The sequence below is a fragment of the Mytilus californianus genome, unplaced genomic scaffold (assembly GCF_021869535.1).
Source record: "Mytilus californianus isolate M0D057914Y unplaced genomic scaffold, xbMytCali1.0.p SCAF_4, whole genome shotgun sequence".
In the NCBI taxonomy this organism is placed as follows: domain Eukaryota; kingdom Metazoa; phylum Mollusca; class Bivalvia; order Mytilida; family Mytilidae; genus Mytilus; species Mytilus californianus.
This window is the reverse complement of record NW_026262690.1, coordinates 66,419,054-66,442,382: the sequence shown is the minus strand read 5'-3', so window position 1 is coordinate 66,442,382 and position 23,329 is coordinate 66,419,054. Positions and strand designations below refer to the sequence as shown.

General features: G+C 33.3%; 1 protein-coding gene across 4 annotated transcripts; it reads right to left on the bottom strand.

Annotated features, from left to right (window-relative positions):
• Positions 1 to 2,320: 2,320 nt before the first annotated feature.
• Positions 2,321 to 18,632, bottom strand: LOC127738380 (eukaryotic initiation factor 4A-I-like). Of its 4 annotated transcripts, none has more exons than XM_052249601.1 (10): positions 18,311 to 18,632; positions 17,051 to 17,129; positions 14,770 to 14,902; positions 13,429 to 13,568; positions 6,812 to 6,977; positions 6,070 to 6,179; positions 5,207 to 5,350; positions 4,462 to 4,599; positions 3,800 to 3,969; positions 2,321 to 3,070 (listed from the first exon to the last, which is right to left on the bottom strand). In XM_052249601.1, the coding sequence occupies exons 1-10, from the start codon at positions 18,571 to 18,573 to the stop codon at positions 2,926 to 2,928; spliced, it is 1,488 nt and encodes a 495-aa protein (XP_052105561.1). In that variant the 5' UTR covers positions 18,574 to 18,632; the 3' UTR covers positions 2,321 to 2,925. The 4 variants fall into 4 exon arrangements, with proteins under 4 accessions (XP_052105561.1, XP_052105562.1, XP_052105563.1 ...); XM_052249602.1 differs by having other exon boundaries at positions 17,051 to 17,126; positions 18,311 to 18,615; XM_052249603.1 differs by lacking the exon at positions 18,311 to 18,632 and adding an exon at positions 17,684 to 17,818.
• Between the last annotated feature and the right edge of the window lie 4,697 nt (positions 18,633 to 23,329).

Below are 23,329 nucleotides of genomic sequence, written 5' to 3'. Positions count from 1 at the left end.
AAAAGTCAGATTAACCCTGCCAGATGCATGTAATCCTGGCAATCATTCAATACATCAAATAAAGTTGATCAATGCTCATAATATACGATAAACTGAAAAGGCCATGTATACTTAACAGACTAATGAACAAAGAAAATGAGAAAAAGATCAGATGAACCCTGCCAGACACATACACCTTTATACAATTATTCCATACACCAAATATAGTTGACCTACTGCTTAAAATATGGGAGTTACAGACTTGACCACAAAATCTTTACCTCATCACTAATCCATGAAATGAGGTAAAATTATTTACCCCTGCAGTTTAACATTGTAGTGGGACTTCTGACAACATCAATACATTATATATGGACCTGTACAGATTATATGGATCGTATAATCTAACAAGTCCATATATAACATATTGACTGAGTGAAAGTCCTTTATTTATATATAACATATGTCCAGTAAATAGTGTATTATGGAAATGGACCTCAATGTTCTCTCCGAGTATTTTAGTCGAGCCTGTGACTTCTGTCGCAGAAAGAGAGACATAGGGATAGTGATTTGGTGGCGGCAGTGTTAAACTTCTTAAAAGCTTGATATTTCAGAAGGTAGTTCATACTTTGTATGTAGATGCCTTATGTTATGAGGTTTCCTTCTGTCATATGTCTATTGTCCTTAACCTCATTTTCATGGTTCAGTGCCTACTTGAAAAAAAGTAATTCTTAATTTCTCTTATTTTGAGTAATAGGATAACTATATTTGGTATGTGCATACCTTGCAAGGTCCTCATGCCTGTCAAGACTGTTTTCACTCGACCTTCACTTCATGTCATGGATCAGTGAACAAGGTTAAGTTTTCGTGGTAAAGTCCATATCTCAGATACTATAAGTAATAGGTCTACTACATTTGGTGTATGGAATGATTGTAAGGTGAACATGTCCAACTGACGGGTGTCATCTGACCTTGACCTCATTTTTATGGTTCAGTGGTTAAGGTTAAGTTTTTGTGTTTTGGTCTGATTCTCTAATACTGTATGCAATATGTCAACTATATTTGGTGTACAAAAATATTTTTGTACAAGTCAGTCCGGCAGGTTTTATATGACCTTGACCTCAATTTCACAGTTCATCAATGTGAAGTTCGTGTTTTGGTTGGTTTTCCTTCAACTATGAGCAATAGGTAAACTATATTTGGTGTACGGAATGATTGCAAGGTGTATGTCTGTCTGGCAGTTATAATCTGACCTCGACATCATTTTCATAGTTTGTTGGTCAATGTTGTTTGTTTCTTAGATACTATATGCAATAGGTCAACTATATTTAAAGCATGTAATGATTGTATGGTGTATGTGTTTTGTCTGGCAGGGTTCATCGAACCTTGACCTCATTTTCATGGTTTGGTGTGTTTCTTGTATACTTTAAGCAACAGGTCAACTATATTTGGTGTATGGAATGTATGGAATGATTTAAAGGTGTACATGTATTTATGGCTTGGTTTATTCGACCGACCTTAAACTCATTTTCTTTGGGTCATGTTTAGTTTATGCGATACTTATAGGAAAACTTTATATTTCAGTAATTATAAAGCAGGCGAGACATTTCAGCTTGTGCACTCTTGTACATTGTATTTTGTAAGATTTTTAATACCGACTGTCAATTTATATCTAAATAGAAACAGCGTTTTTCAAGATTTCTTATATTGACCTTCAGTATATATATAAATAGAAACATGGAGTCCATATACTGTATATCCTTTGCATCATGTGATCACAACCAATGAAAAAAATGCTACACCATATGTAATATTGAAATATATGCACCTGATATGTTTAGACAGATTCAGATATCTGAGGTAATTATTTATCCAGTCGTGTCGATTAACAATATTTGAACCATGAATAATTTGTAATGTAATGTAGTGTATCAAGGTCATACCATAAGTTTCATCGTTTCTGGGATTTAATAGTTATGATAAATATACACATTATATATCTTGGACAAGATGTGGAAATAGTCTTGCAATAAACTTTTCTACAAGTTGAAGACAGCAATTCTTTGAAACACACACAATTGACCTTTCAAGTTTTCATTTTAGTGGTTGACCTCTAGAATTCTGATTTAACTGTATCTGTGGAATGCTCTCATTGATGTTTACCCTAATTGTCTTGAACATGTTCAAAAACGAAGTTACAATAAGTAATTCCTTGACTGCAGTGTTTTATGTATAAGACTGGCATGTTACCTCAACGGAAGTGAAACAGTAATTTTTTATAGGAATTGTAAAATGCATAGCAAAGTTTTATTCCCTTCCAAGGCACAACAGAACACAAAAGTAAAATTGTATCTTTTTTTATTACATCTATTGCTTCTTTTCACTGTCACATAGCCATGAACCCAATTTTTCTTTAATAACTTATTCACTATACCCCATCCCTGACCAACACAATCTTGTTCCTTATACAACATGTACCGATGATATGAACATAACGTACAAGCTGAAGAGATTATTTCTGTACAAGTTTGGTGCAATGAGGTAGCCATGGCACCTTTAAAACTGTGAAACAATTTCTCTCGAGAGTCAAAATACTGCTATTCAAAAAAAAATAAATAACAATTCTATAAAAGGCAAAAAACAAATAGCACAGTTTATACACAGCACTTTTTACAATATAGGATAGTCAAAATACAGTCTATACACAAAAATGTCTTGTAAAATACAGCTTTGGGCAATTATGTCCCTAGCAATTCAAATTACTTCTAGAATGTTTATTTCATTTTGGTAAATATCCAAGGTAAAACTTTTATTGCAACAAATTCTCAATATATGAGAAAATTGTAGCCAGCAAAATATGAACAACGCATGAAAATGGTCGCCAGTACACAATATTTCTTTATTTTTATAAGTACGGGCAACAATTTCGATTCAAAATTTGATTAATTAAATTAGATCTGCTACATCCATGGGCATTTCTTCAATCTGGGTATTGTAAAATTGTTCAATGTCTTTCAGAGTACGAATATCCTCCTGGGTAACAAAATTAATTGCTACTCCTTTACGACCAAATCTTCCACCTCTTCCAATTCTGAAAAATAATTCATAATAAAATTAACATATTTACTAATATTGTAATAGCTATGTTCACTCTAGTATATCTATTTTTTGGATTACTGATTATAAGGTCTATAAGAGAACTTATAACAAATCTAGGGGCATCTTAAAAGAATTGAACATTAAGTTGCCTCAGATCAGCCTTGTAACATGAGAAATTCCACAGGTATGTATATCTAGCATGGGCCTATACAGGTAGATTTGTCAGTATGCATATCTAACAATGGCCTATACAGGTGTAGATTTGTCAGTAGGCATATCTAGTATTGGCCTATACAGGTGTAGATTTGTCAGTATGCATATCTAATGATGGCCTATACAGATGTAGATTTGTCAGTATGCATATCTAGTATTGGCCTATACAGGTGTAGATTTGTCAGTATGCATATCCAATAATGGCCTATACAGATGTAGATTTGTCAGTATGCATATCTAATAATGGCCTATACAGATGTAGATTTGTCAGTATGCATATCTAATAATGGCCTATACAGATGCAGATTTGTCAAACTGAGCTCTCTGTTTGTTCCGTCTGGTGTTAATTATAAATGATTCAAACCTTAATAGCTTACCAATGCTTACTCCCAATAGTACTACATAAATTATTCCAACAATATGAAAAAGTGACAGCTCACAATTGCCCTATAAGTCATATTAAGCTGTAAGCTGATTAAGTTGCTATTCCTGCTCTGTCAAAACATACCTATGAATGTAATTTTCCCTGTTAGCGGGAAGATCATAGTTAATGACGAGTGAAACCTGCTGTACATCAATACCACGAGCTAAGAGATCAGTGGTAATCAAGACTCTACTGGATCCAGTACGGAATTCCCTCATAATAACATCTCTTTCTTTCTGGTCCATGTCACCATGCTGAAAATAAATTAATTATCAGTGTGGTTACCTTGATTACCAGCAAGTATGATGTTTCACAATGATTCAACATCTGCAAGAGTGATTTAAACTTAACCAACTACGGACATGATAATCAGTATTCACTAACGTCCTATTTTCACTATCTTCAATTTTTTTAAGCATTGTATATAACTTTCATAACATTTGGTTGAGGCAAAATTTGGAAACCAACTTTGGGATGTACGGACGGACAAGGGTAAAACTTAAGGTCCCCTCCGATACGGCGGGGGCATAAAAATATTTGATTAACAATGCTAGATAGGAACAAGACAAGTTTTTTTTCTTTTTTCGTTGTCGAAAAAAAACACTTAACAACCCAGCCGTTTTGAGTAGACCTGGTCGTGGTTAGGGGAAACCAACAATCATTTTTCCCCTGCCTAAATAACAGTAATATTTTTTACCATGGCAATTCATGTTATGTGTTAATAGAAAATATCTAATATTTTTTACCATAGCGGAGACAGTGAAATCTCTAGACAACATTTTGTCTGTTAGCCAATCCACCTTCCTTCTAGTATTACAAAAAATCACAGCCTGTGTAATTGTCAGTGTCTCATATAAATCACAGAGGGTATCTAATTTCCATTCCTACAAAAATTGCATCATAATTAGCAAGGTCAATAGCATACTGTGGGATAAGACATCACTTCACCACAAACCCATTACATACTGGACAATTAATGAGACCAGCATGTGTATCAATTCCCATGTGACTTCAACTTCTTGTCTACTTTCCAAAAACTGGAATGCATTGCTTAAGGAAGGCTATTTTCCTTTTTTCAAAGCTAATAAATTGCTTTACTGATTTTTTTTTTGTAAATTCATCTACCATACATTTACCATAAATTTTAAAAAAAGTTTTAAAAGTATATGCAATTATCCTCAATAATATATATAACAGGAAACAGATGACCAAAATTCAAACACAAACACGGTACAGAATCAATCATACAAAATTATATCCGATATATCCCCTCTTTTTAATGATATTTCGGTAAAAGATGTAATTCAAGTTTTGCAAATACATTACAGTGACAATAATTACTTGCTGCATTTTTGCAGATATGTTTTTAACAATATCTTTTAGATTTTGATGATCCTGAATATACATGTCACTAGACATCAAGTAACCAATAATCAAATAGAACTTCTGCTACTCTTATACATTATACTTTTATGAATATTTTAAACTTGCCTCTCTTTCTACTTGAATATAGAACTGTCTGATACCTTCCAGGGTTAATTCTTCTTTCTTGACTAAAATCCTTATAGGATCTCTCATGAATTTTTGTGTTACATCTAACACATCAGTAGGCATTGTGGCAGACAACAGGATAACCTAAAATTAGAAAGCCAAACTTTTCAAATGTACTGCACATTTAGAAAAATAAAACAATAGACTCCAAATGTAAACGATCTATACACAAGTCATTAAGTTAAAACAATGATTTAAATTTTATCTTTGATGTTGATGATTTATCCAGATTAGCTTGAATTTCTTAATGTAAATTCATAATACTGTTTTGCACTGGACATTCAATACAAATGCACTATATCAAGCCAGGGCCTAATCTAGGATTTTGAAGAGGGAGAAGTGACTTCTCCTTCCATGAGAGAGAAGGAGAAGTGGTCAACTTCTTGGAGAAGTGAGAGTCCATTACTGTTTCTGTTGCATCGTGTTTTCATGCTTATCACTAAGGAAATTGTTTTATATTCAATAAAAGATATACTTGCAGTTTTTTCATATGTTATTGTACACAATGTATATATAGAAAGTTCTTAATAAAAAGGTTTAGACAACATATAGTTGTTATTTATTTATTGATGTTCTTATTCTTAGATAACAGGTGAGCGACATCATAATGAAGGTAATTTTTTTTAGCAATATCATCCATGCCTACTTCTGTTTTGTCTGAAGTAATTTTGATCAGATTTTTGGGGTTAAAGACAGTTTTACAAGACATACAAGCAAAAAACACTGCCAAGGCATTCAGATGTTTACATTTAATGTAGGGTACTTTAAAAAACACCCCATAAAATAAAGGAAATGATCAATACCTGAGTATCTTCTGGCATGAATCTAAATACGTCATAGATCTGATCTTTAAAACCTCTAGACAACATTTCATCTGCTTCATCTAACACAAATAACTTGATGGATCTTGGATCTGCAATTAGAAAACATATTAATTTCTTAATTTTAGATGTATATTTTGTAAAATTTATAACCACCATAAAAACGAATTATTTGTCCTTGGATAAGGATGCAATAAACATTATCTAGCATATTCTTTAGGATACGAAAATCTTCATAAACTCATATTTTATTAGGAATCTGACAATATTTTGAATAGTCTGAATGAAAAGTTATTTGTGCGTCTCTAATGAAATTTTTACTTGAATTGTTTTTTTTTCATCAAAAAGGCTGGTCTACATTTACATAAATCTTTTTTTACGATAGAAGGGGAATTTACACTTCTGGTCTGTCCACCCCATACCCGGTTAAAAAGTAGATATTCCTAGTGTTATTTATAATCCTTAAAATAATAAATTTCAATGAAATTTTATTTTTGTTCCTAAAACGAGACCTTGCAAACAAATGTGCTTGTTTATGATTCAAATTTCTTTAAAACTTTTAGTAATTGAAATGTAAAACACCTTATTGTCATCATGTTGTGTGTGTGCTCAGTAGTTTTATTGTAACATTTCAAATGGAAGTGGTCCTGAATTTTGTTTGTTGAATATATTTTAAATCTTAACATATGTATTTAATAAAAACCCCAATTCAACTTGAACTTACTAAGAGCTCTTCTGTTGATCATATCATAGACACGTCCTGGTGTTCCTACCACAATGTGAACGCCGGTACTTAGTTTATGCATGTCTTCACGGACATTAGTGCCACCAATACAGGCATGACACTGTGCTCCCATGTAATCTCCTAATGCTATTACAACTTTTTGAATCTGCAACAAATAAAGAATTATTAGAGAAAACCCCTTTACTTTTACAACATTGATTGTAATCCGATTATAAATGGTGACTAACTTATTCATTTAATAAACAGTGTTTTATAATTAGAAGGAAAACATACAACCATGGCCAATGTGCACTGAATTTTATCGTTTGACAGATTATCCCTGAATAATGGGTATACCAACAAAGGAGAAGATACATTTTGAGGAAATGAAAAATTGTATTTCAGGCCACACCAATTTGATAATTAGTTCTTTGAATTTTCCCACTCCTGTTTTGGAGAAATTGACTATTCAATAAATAAAAATTACCGCTTCCGCAAATTTTTGGTCCGCATGCCGCTCCAAAATTAGTTTCTCTTTGAAATTTTTTTTTCACAGATGCTTTTCTGTTGCATTTAATGCTCATATCGTTTTAAACGCACCTGTGATAAATGGATTTGTAATTAAAAGGTAAAATAAAATGCTTCGCTGAGCGCAGCTTGATACGACAGCAGAGGTTAAACCCTGAAATGTTGGGGCAAGTTTGGACACAATATTCAAGCTTGATACTGTCTGAATTTGGATTGTGATCAAATTTTTGACACATTATAGGTTTCGGACACAAAACAAATGTGGTCAAAAATCTAAAAAAAAAATTGAAAAGGGACATTTAATTTACCTAGAATGGTCTGATATCCAAAATCTAACAACATGGTTAGATTCAGCATATAAAAATAAACTGCTTCGCTGAGCGCAGCTAGATACGCCCGCAGAGGTCCAACCCTGAACAGTTGGGACAAAAATGAACACAATATTCAAGCTTGATTCAGGTCCAAATTTGGATTGTAATTAAATATTTGACATATTATAGGTTTCTGAATAAATGTAGTCAAAGATCTTGAAATTGGTTATATGAATTGAATTTATATTCAATTAAAGATTTCTTGCTGTTGTGCAATACTTAGTAAATCTGTTGTCAGACTATAAACAAATAAAGTTCAATTAATTCTCAATGTCATATTAGAAATTTATGAAAATAAAAAGGGAGCTTACATCAATAGATATAAACAATTCACCAAAGTTTCATGAGAATTGGTGACAGCATTTTTGAGTTATTGTCCGAAAACTGGAAAATCACACCTTTTTTTAATGAATAAAACCCCATAACTCAGAAATTTAAAATTAAAATTTATAAAATTCTAAAGGGAGCTTACATCAATACATACAAACAATTCCCCAAAGTTTCATTAGAATTGCTGAAAGCATTTTTGAGTTTTTGTCCGAAAACTGGAAAATCCCCCCTTTTTTCATGAATAAAACCCTGCAACTCGGAAACGTAAAATCTAAAATTTATAAAAATTGAAAGGGAGCTCATGTCAATAGATATAAACAATTCACCACAATTTCTTGCAAGTTGGTGAAAGTATTCTTGAATTATTGTCCAAAAACTGGAAAATCCCCCTTTTTTTAATGAATAAAACCCCATAACTCGGAAACGTAAAATCTAAATTTTATAAAAAAACGAAAGGGAGCTCACGTCAATAGATATAAACAATTCACCAAAGTTTTATGCAAATTGGTTAAAGCATTTTTGAGTTAATGTCGGACATGTTGACGACGGACAGACGGACGGACGGACAACGGTATACCATAATACGTCCCGTAAACGGGCGTATAAAAACATCATAAATTTAATTTTAGTTGAAATCAGACAAAGTTTAATTTTTGACCCTTCAAACCTTAATATGGATTAATTTGAAAACAGGGCCCAAAATAAAAAATCTAAATGCATAATAAGATTCAGCATATCATACAGCCGCAATAATTCAGTTTTTGATGAAATCAAACACAGTTTTTTGGACCCTTTTGACCTCAATGTAGACCAATATAAAAATGGGGCCCAATATCCAAAAAAGTAACACAAGGTTAGAACCCCGAAAAATTAAAGACTTTGCGCAATTGAAGATTTCTTGCTATTGCACAATACTGTGCTATTGCTCAATACTGTGAAATTGAAGATTTCTTGCTATTGCGCAATACTGTGCAATTGAAGATTTCTTGCTATTGCACAATACTGTGCAATTGAAGATTTCTTGCTATTGTGCAATACTGGGCAATAATTTTAAAAATTCAAAAATTTTGAAGAAAAAAATATGAACCCCTCAAAAAAAATTGGGAAAAAAAAATCCCCCCAAACTTTTTGACCCCCCCCTTGGAGTAATTACCCCCAAACTCAATCCCAGCCTTCCCTTTGTGGTATGGAACCTTGTAGTACAATTTTAGAGAGATCCATACACTTAAACACAAGTTATTGTCGGGGAAACTAGTAAAATGCTTGTTTTTTTGCCCCTAATTCCTGAACGTTAGGGGCAATTACCCCCAAACTCAACCCCAGCCTTCCCTTTGTGATATGGTACCTAATGGTACATTTTCAGAGAGATCCATACACTTACACACAAGTTATTGTCTAGAAACTACAATAAACTGCTTCGCTGAGCGCAGCTGGATACGCCCGCAGAGGTCTAACCCTGAACAGTTGGGTCAAAAATGGACACAATATTCAAGCTTGATACAGGTCTGAATTTGGACTGTAATTAAATATTTGACATACATCTATTATAGGTTTCTGAATAAATGTAGTCAAAGAACTTGAAGTTGGTTATATGAATTGAATTTATATTCAATTAAAGATTTTTTGCTGTTGTGCAATACACTGTGCTGTTGCGCAAAACTTAGTAAATCTGTTGTCAGACTATAAACAAATAAAATTTATAAAATTCTAAAGGGAGCTTACACCAATAGATATAAACAGTTTACCAAAGTTTCATACGAATTGCTGAAAACATTTTTGAGTTTTTGTCTGAAAACTGGAAAATCCCCCCTTTTTTAATGAATAAACCCCATAATTCGGAAATGTAAAATCTAAAATTTATAAAATTCTAAAGGAAGCTTACATCAATAGATATCAACAATTCATCAAAGTTTCATGAGAACTGCTGAAAGCATTTTTGAGTTATTGTCCGAAAACTGGAAAATCCCCCCTTTTTTTATGAATAAAACCCCATAACTCGGAAACGTAAAATCTAAAATTTATAAAAAACGAAAGGGAACTCACGTCAATAGATATAAACAATTCACCAAAGTTTTAAGCAAATTGGTTAAAACGTTTTTGAGTTAATGTCGACATGTTGACGACGGACGGACAGACAGACGTACAACGGTATACCATAATACGTCCCGTAAACGGGCGTTAAAAAATGCATGTTTTTGGCCCCTTTTTAGCCCCTAATTCCTCAACTGTTGGTACCATAACCCCAAAAATCATCACAACCTTCCTTTTGTGGTATTGAACCTTCTGGTTATATTTCTAAGAGATACATTTACTTAAACTAAAATTATTGTCCGGAAACCAAATGTGTCTTCGGACGCCGACATCATAGCATTATACGATGCAAAAAAATTTGTTGCGGTCGTATAAAAACGGGATGCCAACGTGCAGTTGTGTCAGTTCATAGCCGTGGACAAGTTATCCAAAATGCTTCTCGTTTTATTTTCAAAGACCTGTTCTATGATGCAAAAATTAAAAATCTTTCATTAGATGACCACAAACACATCAATATTTGTTAGAACCATCGTCAACCCTGATCCTTGATTTAACAGGCATAGACCTATCTATATTTTGGATGAAATGAATTGTAAATTCCCATGAACTTTAAAAATGCCCCTGCTTATATATTTAAGGTATGACTGTAATATTTTTTCTGTCTATGAAGAAATAACATCAAAAATGTGGTGCACACTGAATAACCTGCGTAGCGGGTTATTTTAAAGTGTGCACCACATTTTTTATGTTATTTCGAAAAGACAGAAAAAATATTACAGTCATTTCTTATAATTTAATTCTAAATTCCATTTTAAACTGGAGTAAACCATGAAAAAACGTTGATGAAGTCACGGTCACATGACAAAATTATGTCTATGGGCTGATAAACAAAACAACGTCAGCCAATCAGAAGACGCGTTACATCCAAAATTAAATTATAACGTTATAAAGGGACAAAACTCAAAAACTGTAAAAGTGACGCTTCCAAAAGTTGTACTTAATCTGTGTTTTGTGGTAATAAGCATAGTGTATAGGTTTCCTAACATTTGGTTGAGGCAAACTAAAGTTAGAGAACGGAAACCAATTTTGGGACGTACGTACGGACGGATGTTCAGATGGACAAGGGTAAAACTTAATGCCCTCCGCTATGGCGGGGGCATAAAAATCACAGAAGTATTTGATGTTGATGAAACCCCATATCACCTTGTTAGTCTTTTGGCATGCAAGCAGAACTCTTCTTATGTTGGGGGGAATTTAAAAAGTTCCGACGAGACCAAGGTGAAGCCCTATTGTGATTGGCATGCTCATAATAATTAGGGGTGTGTAATTGGTTCAACCACTTCTAGTCAAGCTAAAGAGTTTTAAATGCATTACAGCTTTTAGAAGCAAAAGGAAAGAGTATTTTGCTCAGTAAGAAAAATGCATGTGAATGGGGTGACAGGTATTTTAAGGGAATATTTTAATACATTTGGATCTACATGTATAGCAATATAACTATCTTACTCAGGATGTTGTTTTAGCACAAAGCAAGAAATATTCACCTCACTCATTATTTTAATCCTAAATATGCATAAATAGTTCCAACTGGATGTCAAGCAGCCAATAAATAAAGGCAACAATAGTATACCGCTGTTCAATAGTCATAATTTTGATTAAGCAAAAAAAATCCAGGTAACGAACTAAAACCGAGGAAAACACAACTATAAAAGGACAACAACGGAACAACAGAAACACTGAACTACAACAATAAACAATCATTACCATACAATGAAAACAACTATCAAATATCTTTCAGGGGCATTTTTTTGGATACATACACATTATTTTATCTAACATGTGTCATTTACCTAATTAACATACATCCTCTTATTAAAATGGATCTGTTAGGCTTCCTAAATATATATATGGATTTAAATGAAAATTCACACAGACAAATATAAAAAGAAGATGTAGTATGATTGCCATTGAGACAACTCTCCACAATAGACCAAATGACACAGAAATTAACAACTGTACGTCATCCTACCGCCTTCAACAATGAGCAAAGCCCATACCGCATAGTCAGCTATAAAAGGCCCTGAAATGACTAATGTAAAACAATTCAAACCAGAAAACTAATGGCCTTATTTATGTACAAAATAATGAAACGAAAAACAAATATGTAACACAGCAACAAACGACAACCACTGAATTACAGGTTCCGGACTTACCAAAATTAAACCACAGTGAGACAAGAAAGTCTAATATGGTACAGGCACCATTGAATATATCAAATTATATGCATTAGAGCATCTGTTGCTCCTCGTTTTTCTATGAAATAACCCAGTTCACAAAACTAGAAAACACCCCTTTTTTATGAATAAAATTCCATAACTCAGAAATTTAAAAGGGAGTGAAAGACAACAGATATAAACAATTTACCAAAGTTTCATCAGAACTCCTGAAAGCATTTTTGAGTTATTGTGCGAAAAATGGAAAACCCCCCCTTTTTTAATGAAGAAAACCCCACAACTCAGAAACTTAAAATCCAAAATTTATAAGAAACGTAAGGGAGCTTGTGTCAATAGATATGAACAATTCACCACAGTTTCATGCAAATTGGTTAATGCTTTTCTGAGTTAATGTCCAACCGACGACGGACGGAAGGAGGTATACCATAAAACGTCCCGTAAACAGGCTAATTAAAAAAAAAACATTTCGCTGCTCGCTCCATATATTTTGGAGCTTTTGTCCAAAGAACTATTAATCAAACTGGTGTTGCCTCACTATTAAATTTTTATTTTTAAACATCTGAAAAAGGCATTGACAAATTTAAACATGAATTGTTTGACCCGCACTATTCACATTTCCACTGATGTCATCAAAGTGGGATAGTTGCTAGATATTAACAAATTTCTCAAACATTACGGGTTAATAGAGCACAAGTGTCACAGAATCATTTTTTTGTCAGCAAGTAGATTATCACAAACTATAATTCATGTGTAGATATCTTTTTGGGCAAGGATAATGTTGCATTCTATATTATTTCTTAGCAGGTGGGAAACTCTCCAGATTTTGAATATTACAAATCCACAAATGTATACCTTTGAAAAGAAATGTCAAAATAAGAAAGTCATATTTTCTAGAACTACATAGAATCAACCTTGTATTTTGCAAACTGGAATGTTTAAAAACAGATTTTGGGACCAATTTTGGTCTGAATTTACACCTTTGTCATAAAAATGCTACACAACCTAGAGTTTCTTGTGTATAAATATGTTTCCACTGTAGATATCTAGATAACCTAAACTTACACAAATTTATTCTATAAATGTGGTTTATTAGATTCTTTATAATCAATCCATAAAAACAACTTACTTGCATAGCCAACTCTCTTGTTGGGGCTAAGACTAATGCCTGGCATTCTTTTACTGCAATATCTATTTGCTGTAAAATGGCTATGGAGAATGTTGCCGTCTTACCAGTACCAGACTGGGCCTGGGCAATAACATCACGTCCTACAAAAATCATACACAAATAATACAGGTTATCTGCACAGCAATAGAAAATCTACAAAATACAAATACAATAAATACTGGACATGAACAAACTATATTAAGAAAAAGCAAAAAGTGTTGTGCTTATATTAATTAACATGAGGTCTGGACAGTCCAGACTTTGTTTATATTAAAACTCAAGTAACATTTTGTTTCTGTAAATATGGCTTAAAATAAAAATCTAAATTTTTCAATGTTCTACTGTAGCTTGGGAAAAATTTCCATTTTGTAAATCAGGAGTAATACAGGATTAAGATTGGAATTGCCATTTTGTAAACAGATGGGTCCCCAGATGCATCAAGATTCTAAAAGCTGAGTCCAGAGTTTATTATTTTTTCAATACAAACAAAAAATTGCAATTAGTAACCTAAATCTCTATTTTCCACTTTGCATTTTAACAAGAAAACCCATATCACGAGGTAAGGCTGTAATTATGTACATACTGATAAAAACGGCACCATTAGCCACTAGTCAAGAGCCCCAGACTAGTAAAATTTATTCAGATTATTAAGTATTTGCAAAACTTTGTTCAGACACAAAAGAATAAATGAGGAATGTGTCCATGGGACACAGATGATGCCCCCGCTTGCATATAACGTTATAAAGGGATACAACTTTAAGAACTGTAAAAGTGACACTACCCAAATGTGTACTTGATCTGTGTTTTGTGGTAATAAGCATTGTGTATAAGTTTCATAACATTTGGTTGAGGCAAACTAAAGTTAGAGAACGGAAACCAATTATGGGATGTATGTATGTACGTACAGATGGACAAGGGTAAAACTTAATGCCCCCTCCGCTACGACTGGGGCATAAAAATGTTAGAATATTGTAGTTAAAAATAGATTTTGGTGCTGACTAATTTTAAGAACTATGAACTCACCATAGACAAAATGATGTGTCCCTAGACTTATCTAAAACATTTGTTAGGGCAGTTCCATTTAAAAATACATGGTACCCTATCCATGGAAGACACTTTCAAAATGAGGTTACCACCTGGAGAGTTAAGTTGGATTTCACTTACATTTTCACTGTACACCTATCCCTAGTTGAAATATCAAAATGCCTTCTATGTATGTTTTTTGGAACAGGCCTAGAGAGAACCCTGATAATGCACAGGAAAAAAAGAGAACAGAAAAACTACTGTAGTTTCAATTTTTACCTTTTATACATGGGATGATAGCACGCTGCTGAATGGCTGATGGTTTCTCAAAACCATAAGCATAGATTCCTCTAAGGAGTTCTTCTCTCAATTTCATGTCATCAAAGTTGTCGACAACCTCATCCCAGTTACTCTGTAATATTAATGTTAAAGTTGATATTTAATATATTCAGAAACCAGGAAACCACGCATGTATATAATTTTGATGAAGTTTAATAAAAGATTGCTTCAGACATATCAAAATTCCCAGATAGTCAAATATTAGGTAACACATCTATAAGAATAGCTTGTTGGAAAGATGATGATGGATTTGTGTTTAACGTCAAGTGGCATACATTACAGGCATATCAGGACTATACTAATGCAATTTTTAATTTGCTAGTTCACAAGATAGCAGTCTTTAGAAAGACACTGACCTTACCCAGACACATTGTTCTTAGACTCTGGAGTTGACTAGTTTTTTTGTAACCCTAAATGTTGCATGCTTAGAAAAGCTGCAAATACCAATTTTCAAGTCTCAGTTTAACCTAACAAACTGGTTTGAAACAGTAATAATATACACGTAATTATTGACAGTTTTGTACTAGTGTCTGTCAGATATCTAGCAAAAGCCTGTATAACTAAACTAACTGAACATAAGGTAGAAAAGATTATTCAGTTTCTAACAATAATTGATTTATCTAATTGAAACCTTTATTTCTGTCAATGATCAAATTTAAATTTTGTTTTTTTAAACATATCTAATGCTTTCAATTTGACAGTAAGTTGGCAAGTTGGTACTTTTTAAAAGTTTAGGTAGGTTTCAAAGAGATTCACAACCAGGATGATTTTCAACTGAATCACCTTGTGTGAACTATACATGTATCTATTCTTACAAAAATAATTAAATGGTGCAAGATACATCCACTAAACACCAAAATAATAAAAGATAAAGGACAGAAAATAGAAGCCCAATATTTCATCCTAAAATGTCAAGGGTTGTTGAAAAAATAATTAATGGGGATGTGTCTATGGGACACAGATGATGCCCCCACTTATATATAACTCAAGAACGGTATAAGTGATGCTACCCAAACTAGTACATGATCAGAGTTTTGTGGTAATAAGCATTGTGTATAAGTTTAATAACATTTGGTTGAGGCAAACTTAAGTATGAGAACAGAAACGAAAAATTCAGCAATTTTTCCATTTGTAAAAGGGCATAAACTCTAGAACGGTAAGAGTGACACCACCAAAATTCAAACTTGACAGAGTTCTCAAAAAGTGGCGGTCTGATGGTTTTGACCACCAAAATTCAAACTTGACAGAGTTCTCAAAAAGTGGCGGTCTGATGGTTTTGACCACCAAAATTTTGCAAAGGACCGACATAATTTGATATTTTGCAATAGAAATAATAGGGAGGACCAGCAGATTTTCTTCAAGGACCACCAGGGGAAAAAAGATTTCAAGAACTCTGACTTGATCTGTGTTTTGTTGTAATAAGCATTGTGTATAAGTTTAATAACATTTGGTTGAGGCAAACTAAAGTTAGAGAAAGGAAACCAATTCTGGGATGTTCGAACATACAGACGGACATGGGTAAAACTTAATGCCCCCTCTGCTACGACAAGGGCATAAAAAATTAAATCACAAAAGGATGGAAGTGGCTACAGGCTTACAGATTGTGTATCCATAAACCTGGAAGTTGAGTTGATTTCAGTATTTTGAAATGCGGTTGCAGAAGATAACAACATTCTCCAACATGTTTTGCTTTGTTATACTTTCAGGGTTAATAATGCAGTGATTTAAACCCACCAATATTTATCCATACCTGAAGTACATGACTAAGTCTCGTTAATCCCTAAATTTAACACAATGGTCAATTGTCTCAATGAGGCAGTACAGCAGTCAGCTGTAGTCTTAATTCAGCTTGTTCATAGTACGCTTGCTTATAGTATGAAGTCATTTACAAGTCTCTGTGACCTGTTTACATCTGTCCGTCTACAAGGATTGTTGAAAGAACCCCTCCCCCATTACCCATAAATCTTATCAAGAGAGATTTAACATTTCCATATATGAGGGGTGTAGGAGGGGTCCTGATCCTGAAATCCGGGGCTTAAAAACATGGAATCCTGAGGTCCTGAATTTAAAAAAATTTAAATCCCGACATCCCAAAATTCGAAAAAAGAATTCCCAGATCACGAAAGGGTCAATCCCGAGCTTAAAAACACCCGATCACGGAGTCCCGTTAAAGGTCCTACCCCCCCCATATATAATATAAGCTGTTATTTCTTTTTTGTACCTGGATGATTCCACCAGCTTCTGCACTGTATTCATCATTCTTGGATCCTTCACTACTAAAATTGCCTCGTGGCCTACTACTGTAAGAAACAGAAAATATGTTTATATTAGTAGACGTCTAATTGGGTTATAACACAAATTACTAAGTTAATGTTTTAAATTAAAATGTTTTTTTCAGACAGTTCAAATAGGTATTATCAGAATTTATCTTATAAACTGAACTTCATGTCCGATAACTAATAGATTGTTTCTTACAGCTATTTTATTACCAGACAACTTGACAGATGCGTAGTTGTCATAGTGGATACCATGGACACATCTTATAAAATTTCGACATACAATTTGTAATGAGCACCATTTGTTGAACCTCATCGATTTCTGAACCACGCAGCCTGATTTTGTTATAAGATCTCTCAAATAACCCCATATATATGCTGGCCAACAATCACACGTGCACACTGAAATGTCCGCCATGACACCGGCTTCCTTGAAAGACAACACGAAAATATGTTTTTACAAGAATCGATACAATGCTGCCCATTCAAACTTTCAATATTCGTACAGCTAAGGCAATTGGCACTTTGGAAGTTATTTTTGTTTAAAATTTGCCCTTAAATAACGATTTTTCTCTCACCCTTCTCCATCCTCTGGGTTAAATGACATGTTCTCGCTAAAGTACCGCGAATAAAGGAAAGAACATAGGGTGAATCACTTTTGATGTAAAATTTTAGAAATATATCATAAGAATAACAAATATCCGTGTCGATTTCTAATTTGAACAATTGTGATTTTTAATTTACCAGTTTTTTTTATTATGTTTAAAATGTACTAGAATATGTTTTTTCTACCACGAACTATTTTGTAAGAACGCGCAATGATACATTATTTTAATAGGGATTGCCTTTTAAGTTTATTTCATGACGTATAAAAAGTAGGCGGGGCTAGTATTTTCCCACCATTTATTTTTTTTAATTTGGTTACGCATCTTTCACGTTTCTTCTACAAAAAAAATAGTGCATTCAAATTGACAGCACCCATGTATTCGATTCTATAATAAATATTTGAAGCCTACAAGTTTAATTTGTCTGGATAATATATGTAATTAAAAAATTCTTGATTTATCACATATAGCGTTCTGTCAGTTTTCTCTTCAAAACTTAGCTTATCCTCAGATATATCTATATGAAATCTATTGAGTGTTTACATTAAATTCTGTAATTGAACACGTAATTGGTAGACTACAAAATCAAAGTTCACTTACTCGTTTGGTTCCGAGGTATAAACTGGGCTCCTCTTTCCACTATATTCGCCAGGAGAGTTGTAATTTGGCGAACCTCTTCCATTACCTTCTCCAGCAACATAATCCCTTGGTGGAGAATTTCTATTCTTTCTATTTCTTCTTGGGGATCCACTGTCAATGTATGACGGGTCCCTGTTATAACCCCCTCCCCGGGGTTGGCTCCCCTCCGACGCTGTAAAATCGAAGTGATCTTTTTTCTGGAACTCAACTTTTGATACACTCATTTGAAGTTGTAGAAAATGAATATATATAAGATTTTGTTTTATTCATTTGATTTTAGTTTTATGCTAAGAATTTGAACGGGGAATTATTTATATACTAAGGTGTTGCTATGGGTATTTCGCAATACCATATGGCCTTGATATATATATATACATTTATATGTCATTGTGGTATTTCGAAATACTGCCTTTTGTATTTGAATGAACTATTTTCGCTTATGATGTTATTTGAAAACATTTTATAAGTCTGGTGTATTATTAGCTTGATAATGTCCAAAAGTTCAAACATTATTAACTAGGGATGGAATTGGTTTTTGTGTTATCAAAAATATGCATTGATCAATGATTCATAAATGATATGCTGGTCTCGACCGACGGTGACGGACACAAAAAACAGACAAACTTAATCTGCTCGGATTGATTGAAAATCTGAAAAAGACAGACAAGTCATTTATGTGAACAATAACTTGACAAAAATGAATGTTATGTGAACAATAACTTGACAAAAATGAATGTTATGATTTTAGTTTTATCAGAGATGTGTGTCTCTGGTTTTAATATAACTGTATTAGTATACATTTTGTCAGTCCAAATTCTAAAATAAAGAATATTTCGACAATTTCTTTGTTCAACTCAAGTTGAAATGTATGGATCCCAATTAGATTCAAATGTATCTATCCTCAATGACTGAGAAGCAGTTTATGTAATCTTTATAAATCCCGAAAACCATGTTGTAAATATCCGTCGGGGAATTTTCAGAAACTTTACCTGCACTTTCCCTCAGTATATTAATAAGGAGATGTGGTATGATAAAAATGAGGAGATGTGGTATGATGAAATAATGAGATGCGGTATGATGAAATAATGAAATGCGGTATGATAATAAACTGTTGACACAGAGATATGTCTCGCCTGTCGGCAGAAAAATTCAGACAAAGACAATCTGATGGACAGCAACATTGCTTAGTAATTCAAAGTTGCTGGACCATGACCGGGGGGGGGGCACGAAATGGTCGACAAAATGAGATGTAGTGATAGAAATGCAACTTTATAGAAAATATCATTGTCTATATATATATCATAAGTATATAGTTCCTATCAAACTAACTTGAACAGAAAACTTACACCAGAGTTCAAATGAAATGGATGTTAGCAATAATAGGCCACCGTACGACCTTCAACAATGAGAAAAATTAAACCCATACCGTATATATACAAATAAGTAAATGTGGTATGATTGCCAATGTGACAACTCTCCACAAGAGACCAAATGACACAGAAATTAACAACTATAGGTCACCGTACGGCCTTCAACAATGAGTAAAATCCATACCGCAAAGTCAGCTATAAAAGGCCCCGAAATGACAAATGTAAAACAATTCAAACGAGAAAACTAACGGCCTGATTTATGTACAAAATAATGAACGAAAAACAAATATGATATACAGCAACAAACGACAACCACTGAATTACAGGCTCACATAGTCGGCTAGTAATTAAAGGCCCCGACGTAAATAAAATGTCACAAAATACAAACTAGAAAACTAACGGTATTATTTATAACAAAACAATGTACGAAAAACAAATATGACAGACATGAACCAACGACAACTACTGAACTACAGACTCCCGACTTAGAACAGGCACATATAGACTATGACGGGGTTAAACATGTGTGTGAGAGCTCAACCCCTCCCCTTACCTGACACAAAGGCATAATAGCTTATTAAAGAATAAACTGTAAAAATTAGTTTCAATTGGCCTTATCAAAAGATTGATACGACCCACAAAAACAACTGTATAGTTTACATAATAGACACAAAGCACTGAAATAACAGTACTCGCAGTTACTGAAAACTAATTCAAAGCCAAATATAACTAATAAATAAATTATGTTCTCCCAGACAAAAATATCCATCAGTACCGTGACATCCAACGTTTTTAGTGTAAAGTCGTCATAAATAGTTTTTGACCTTGTGCAATGCCAAATTATAAGTAAACAGTTTAGACAGGATGCATAGGTCTCTGCCTTCAATTTATTCATGTGCAATGGAAACTGACAACGGATCACCCTCCCCACCACACACTGATACACTAGAAATATGAGTTAAAAAATAAAAACATCACTTTATAAGTTTCAAGCGTCCGTAGCGCTTTTCCGTAGTAACCTTCATCAGGAACGATCAAAACCGAAAAGTTGACATCCAAAGATGTATAAATACTTGAAAAGTTGAGAAACCATATACCTAGAGGGAGTTGGAACCTTAGTTTCTTAATAATTTCTAAATTCATTGACGAACAATTTTAAATTTCATTTGGTTGGTACTATTTTTGGTGTTGAAGACTGTAAAGTCTGCTGAAAATTTGTGTCGAGTGGTCGGAAACCAAAAATTTGACCAAGTCAGTCAATTGATTGATTCTTTAACCTTGATCTTTGTCCATGCAAGTGAATTTATATTCGCTTCACACTTCAAGACCACAAGACAAATTATTTTTCAATATTCTAATGCTTCTTCAAAAAAGAAAATGACACACAATTTTAAGTATAGTGGAAAATCACACTTTGTTGGAAACCACATACAAAATTTCAAAGTATCAACAACAACAAAAAACTTACTCCAAGGTAAATTCAAAAAGAGAAAGTCCATAAAAACTGACAAAATCAAACGTTAGGCTTTATCAACCAACGGAAAGAATGGAAAACAACTTGAACTGTCATATACCAAACTTGGAACAGCTAAGTATTTTCCAAAGAAAATGGTGGGTTAACAACCTAAACCTCCCACTCGTATGACAGTTCTTTTTTGGCCCGTTATATTGATAAAATTGGATGAGCAACCCAAACAAACATAATAGGTTGATGTGACGATAATTTGGATCCAGCAGCCAAAACTGTGTAAACCTGGGTCAATATATTATGTCCCAGTGTAAACATACATCACAGACATATAAAACAACTGACTACAAAATTCAAACAATCATACTAATAAATATAACAAAGAAGCCAACAAAAATGTTGTTGTTTAAGTAAATTTGACATAGACGCCAACAAACACGTTTTTGTTGTTGATAGTACATACACAGTATATGTAGTATACAATGTCTCGATACAGTCTGAATCACGCGTCTGGACCCACCTGCACCAGGAACACTCAAAGCCAAAAAAAACCCGATAGCTGGATGCATAAATACCGAGTCACATCAACAGTCGTACTAACAAAGGAAATATAATAGCACAAAGACAAACAAAAAGAAAACTGTACATGCAGTAAACAAAAAGATAAGCACCTAAAATCTATAACTCAAGACCATTTATTATATTCGAAGTAGACACTGAATATTTATCTTTTAGGTTTTGGTACTTTATGATGAACTTTTTGAGAAAAAAGGATGAGGTGTTCTTTGACAAAGCCCTAAGGCTCGTTAATTATTTGCTCAAACACCGATGAAGTCTGAGTAGCAGTTGCAAGCTCTTGAATATCGTATGAGTTGAGAAAATGTATATTCCATACTAGTGTGAAGTTGGTATATTGCTGCTTAAGTGAGAAAAAAATTAAAATTTGAAAATTTTGTCATAGATTTGTTTTTTTCTTTTATGATCGCTGTAGTCAAATTCGGGGTATATGTTTAGAAATGAGGAGGAGGAAGCTGTATCTGTGGTTTCTTATAATAATCTCTAGTTCAGGAGAATATATTGACGGGACCAAATCAGAAAAGTTTTGATTGCTAACAGAACATCGTCAATATATATGTATGTGAAATTAAATGATCTAGCTTCTTTGATCTTTTTGTTTTTACAAGTGTTTGAAGGAACTTTGACCCAATGAAAATTAGAAATTGTCGGCCAGGACAGGTGCACAATTGGTTCCAATAGGAATGCCGAAAACCTGTTGGAAAATTCTACCTCCAAATTAAACAAATATGTCGTCAATGCAAAACTCCAGCTATATATATATACTGATCACTTATTCTTCGGTGTAGCACGATTTATTTTCGGGCTAATTTTTTAATAAAATATGCAGAATTCAATCCCAAAACAATAAATTTGTAGCGTATTGTACCATTTTAATGGAGATCAATGTCAATTTTTTTTATATATAGATTACTCTTTAAGACAGTATTTTCAATTTTTGAATCTGTATGGTGGTGTAAGGGTTGGAAAATCGAGGGTTTTAATAGAATTTATTTCAGAGAATGACCGAGATTTAAAAAGTCTTTTGAGTTCTTTTAAAGAATCCACATACAATTAATGCCACTACGAGAGTAAACAGTATCACATAATGTCTGTAATCCCTCTTTCAGTTAATTTAACGGACAATTCCTTTGAAGAACATGCAGATGAGCCGCCGGCAATGTGCCGTTGTTTGTATGGATTTTTGAAGTTTATGTATATACAATACACAATTTAGTTTAAAGTTTATAAAACAAACGTTGTTTATTTGTTGGACTTTTATAATTGTCCTTGACGATTTTGGTTGAATTTTGTGCCACTCCTTGCAAATATTTTTCTGTATTATTAGAAACAGCATTTCATTCCATCCTTTAAAAAAAATCAGACCTATCTAGCTTATCTAGGTTTCTATAGAATCTGTCAGTAATGCCAATCATAAGTTACAACATACTACTCCAAACTTACTGTAGCTCAAAATTCCAACCGTCATGTCCATGCAGGTACCTTTACAATTATATCCAACCATGCAGCGGTTAGTCACCTGCTTTATAGTACTAGTATTAATCTAAATTTTTTTATTAAACATCA